The following is a 4,721-nucleotide window of genomic DNA, read 5'->3' as shown; positions in this document are numbered from 1 at the left end:
CAGGCCTAGTCCACCACCTGACCTCAGCTATCACCTTGGCTTTATTTTCTGAATCCTCTTGCTGTTTTCTTCCAGGGAATACAAAGAGACCAACAGATTCCTACAGAAGACCAGGATTTTCTGAAGGAAAACCAAATTCCCAATTCTCTGGGCCTATTTCAAAATGACTACTTCTCCCACTGCTGCCCAAAACAAGCAGTTTTTCTTCTTACCTTCACTATGTAACTGTGGTGTTCCTCACAGCAGTTCAGTTTCCTCACAAGGCTTGGCCTCTAAGGTTTTTCTTCAAAGTTAGTCCATGCCCAGTTTGCAACAATTAGTTGATTCATACCTGATGCTGGCTCCAGCACTGGTTTCCAGCACATTCTGCAGGTAACTGCAATGTCTGCAGTCTAAATTGCTGGTTTTTTCCTGTGACCTCAATTCTTAGATGGACTAAAGAGTTGAACCTTTTCACTTTACTAGGAGTGGAATTATAATTTTGAGATTCTCATATGTCAAATAGGAAACTGGAAGTATCTTATGCTGCTTTTGAAGAAACTGATTTTTCCAGGCTTTGTCACTTACCATGACGCCAGCTATATGCCATAGATCTGGTTTCTCCACATCCCGGCCAGCATTTGGTACTGCCACTATCTCTGAACTTCAGTGTGTATGTGTTTGGTATTGGAACTTGAACCCAGGGTCCTTCACATGCAGGCAAGTGCTTCACCACTGAACTATATACCCAGCTTTTTTTTTTTTTTTTTTGGTTTGAGCTGGATCACCCATTTGGCCTCAAACTTGCAATTCTCTCCTGTGTTATTCTACTGAGTACCAGGGACTATAGGTGTGTAGCACCACTACATCCTTAGATGTTCTAGGGGTATTTAGTAATTTTTTCTTAAAAAAAAAAATTTGAAAAAGTTTGCTACACAGCTTGGACTCCTAGCGATCCTCCTGTCTCATCCTCCCCAGCGCTGGGATCACAGGCATGTGCCACCATGCCTGGTTTTGGCAGCCAGCAAGGCATACAGTACTAGGGATTGAACCTGGGTTCTTGTGTTTGCCAGGCAGGCACATAGACTGCTGAGCTAGCTCCCCAGCTGAGTAGTATTTCAATGAGGTCTAATTTAACATTTCTTTAATGGTTAGTGGTATCAACCATTCTTTTCATGTACTTTCCATCCATTTATCCTTTTTAAAAATATCTGTTTTTTTCTCATTAATGGATTCTTGGAAGCTGTTAATGTAGTTTTGTATTTATTCTAGACATGTCTTTTTCTAATACCTTTCAATCTGTACATCTTTCATCATTTTAACAGTCGTTAAGGAAAAGTTGGTGATTTTGATAAGGTCAATTTGGTAAGTTTTTCTTTTATGAACATTTTTGAAAGAAATATTTAGTATGAACTAAATACGAGGCTTAGAAGAGGTTCTCCAAAAAGTTTTTACAGTTAAATCTATGGTCCACTTTTGAGTTACTTTTTTTTTGTAGAAGTGAGGTTTGGATGAATCAATCAATCAAATGATAACTTTATTTCACTCCATTAAAGCCTTTCTTCCAGACAATTAAGTTTTATGAATCAGTTCTACCACAGATTATCATAAGATAATCAGTTTACTTTTTATTGAAGTAAACTGCTGAGTTTTGAATGCGGTAAAAGTGGGCCAAATTTATTTTTTTTACAATTGTAGTGCAACTATTTGAGACATTAGACATTTAGAATCAAGCATAAAAATACCAGAAGGTAGGGGTTGAAGCCTGTCCAGAAGAGTGAAGTGGAGAAAATGAGTTTAAAGAAAAATCAAAAAATGAACTCTTTCTTTTAGTAGGGATGAGGTCATGGAAAACCTAAAATTAAAATCAGAATCAGCCAACCAAACAGAAAGCTAGAATAAATTCATATGCAAATCATGCTAAGGTATACAGCATACCTTAAAAAAGCTTTTTCCAATTAGCATTTATCTCTGAATTACCTTAACAATTTGCTGTATCTGCTTATAGTCAGTTATTACTTCATTATCTTTGGCTTAACAGGAAATTATATAATTTAACATTTTAACAGAGAATGCTATTATTTCCTCAACATTGATAATGTTTAAACATAGCATCCACACACTCATTAGCTGATGTTTGAGAGAATAGCATACTGTGATATATTACAAATAATTCCAAGATTAGACAGTGATCAGGATTACTGTCCTACAAAGTTTAGTATGAAATCACTGTTCAATTTTACTGTCAGAATCTGAATGTAACCCTACTATTTTTATTAGAAATCAGAATGAAGTAGTAAAATGTTGTACTAGTGGCTGGTGGAAATGATACATTACATACTTTGATAACAGGATTCACATTTTTGTTGAAATTTTTTTATGTTATTAATGCTGTTACTTTCACTTGCAAGTGGACTAGCTGGGAAATACAAAGACCTATACACTTGATTTTGTAAAATCAAGTTTATCGTCCATCAACTTACTTATAATGAGCCAGCCTTCCACAGACGTAGAATTTTATGTCCTGTATGTCCTGGACCAATATGTCTTATTGGTAACATTTTTTATTAAAACCTGAGCATAGTCAGGTTGTCTTAGTCTTAAGGATTTCTGGATTTCGTCCTTGAAGTAGGTCAGGATCTTCCCAAGGCCTTGGGCCTCGAATATTCTTCCAGTCTTCAAAAGCAGAGTCCTTTATTTTCTATAGAACCACAAAAGTTAAAAGTACATGTTAGTATGGGAGCCTGTGGTTTGATTAGGAAATCACTGAATGAAATTAAAAGAACCCAAGAAGCTCTTAAATAGAATTGTACTGCACATGTATCCTGTAAACCAAACACACTCACTGAAAAATAAGTCCTACTTTTTAAAATTTAAAACTTTTCTTGTTTGCTGCTGTTGGTAATGCCTTTCACCCACAGTGATAGCACTAATAATACAGAAAGTGTCAACATGCTTCGTTTTTTGAGAGCATGGAGAGAGGTAACAAGCTGGGAAAACCAGGGTAAGTCTGAAGGGTGAACTAGCATAATAATTACTAAAAAGGTTAGCATGAGTGATAGTAGAAAATGAGAAGCAAAGAACAAAGCTAGAGACCTAAAATATTCTATAAGGAAGAGACCAACATGATTCGTCTTGTGCCTGAGAAATAAGCCTGTACTTAACAATAAAAATTTCCCTGCAGTTAACATGAGCAATATCATTGTGCACAGTCAAAACTCATTTCAACTACAATTTTGATCCATTTTACTTTCCCTTAGTCTGAAGAGTCTCTCAAGCACAGGATGATAGAATAGAAACAAAGAACAAAAATGTTTTTTCTCCCTTGTACTGACCATTGCTTGGAAAGGACTTTTGTACCTCTGCTGCTTTGTTTGTTCTAGGAAAATTGCGTAGAACAAAAAAAAAAAAAAAAAGAGGCTGACAGAATATAGGGTAACATATGCAAAGATGGGAAACATGGCCTAAGTTCACCTTGACATTTTGGAACTATACATACTGGCTTTACTAATTAGCCTTGTAACCTTTATTTAGGCCATGTAGGTGTTAATTTTCTCATAACTAATAATGAAAAGACAGGCACAAATGTTTGATATGGTTTCTTCAATGCTCATATTCCATGGCTTCTGTAAGAGCTAGAAAGAAAATCTTCAAATACATCTTATATGGCATCATTACTAGTACAGTTCTTACATATCCTCAAGTAGCAAGTTATATTTTTCAACCAAATAGGGAAGCAGGGAACAAAAACAGTGAAGACTGAATTAAACATACATAAAGGAACAAAATGTTATTAATTTAGCATGGAAGAGGGTATTTTCAAATGTGGTTATGAAACAATCAAAAGCTTTTATTTATTTTTTTCCAAAATATTTTAATATAGTAACAGCCATTCACCAAATAAACAGGATGTACATGCTAGAGAACTAACATTGATCCTAGGCAGGCAAGGTTGCTAGAACAAGGTCATGTATAAATGTCTAATCTTTAGAGACTGTTATGGTTTAAGGATCTTTCTTTTTTTTTTTTTTTTTTTTTGCTCCCTGGGGATTCAGGGCAGGTTTGGCTGGCTTCAGTTGTGGGGATCGAACCATGGCAACTTGAGCCTGACTGCTTTGTTGAAGCAGCTACATAAAGAACTGAGCTAAGGGTCAGACCCCCTAGAGACTATTATAGTTTAGATCTAAAGTGTCCCCACCAAATTCCCCTGTGTGGAGGACAATTAGATCACAGGGTGCTGTACTTGTCAGCTGACTCATCCACTGCCAGATATAGCAGCTGAATGTGTAGTTAGGCAGCGAGGTCCATAAAGTGGGGCAGCACTGGGGGCGCAAACTGGAAGGGCACATGCCTGCTCCTGACTCCTTCCCTGTCTCTGCTTCCTGGCTACCACGGGACAAGCAGCTCTCCTCTGCCCAGGCTCTTCTGCTTGGCCACCTCTACCTCAGAGCCAGCTATCATGGGCCAACGCTGTGAGCCAATGTACACCTGTCTTCCTGTCAGGAGTAGTGTTGGGTCCTAGTGATGGAAAGAGGATTAAGCGAGATTCTGGATGACAGGCTCTGCATAGAGATTCTACAACCTAGAATTGTACATGTGTGCAGGGCAGGAAATGCAAGATCTACCAATTACCAGCTAACTGCCATTGGACTAGATTCAAGAAATGTTGATGAGGATCCAGTCCTAGCCCAGGCCCTGTGAGTGTGTGGGAGAGCTGGCTACCTTGCGCTGGCGGGACCTAT

The 4,721-nt window shown here is 37.8% G+C and overlaps 1 protein-coding gene across 2 annotated transcripts in view; it reads right to left on the bottom strand.

Moving 5' to 3' along the window:
- Positions 1 to 2,416: 2,416 nt before the first annotated feature.
- LOC101579614 (cytochrome c oxidase assembly protein COX16 homolog, mitochondrial) overlaps positions 2,417 to 4,721 on the bottom strand; it is a 16,572-nt gene continuing 14,267 nt past the window's right edge. For both annotated transcript variants that reach the window (XM_004624743.2, XM_004624742.2), the window contains one exon: positions 2,417 to 2,680. In XM_004624743.2, coding sequence (XP_004624800.1) covers positions 2,564 to 2,680 — 117 coding nt within the window. In that variant the 3' untranslated portion in view covers positions 2,417 to 2,563. The remainder of the gene's footprint in view (positions 2,681 to 4,721) is intronic.

This window comes from Octodon degus, unplaced genomic scaffold, assembly GCF_000260255.1.
Source record: "Octodon degus isolate 3935 unplaced genomic scaffold, OctDeg1.0 scaffold00007, whole genome shotgun sequence".
Classification (NCBI taxonomy): Eukaryota; Metazoa; Chordata; class Mammalia; order Rodentia; family Octodontidae; genus Octodon; species Octodon degus.
This window is presented reverse-complemented; position numbering and strand designations above follow the sequence as displayed.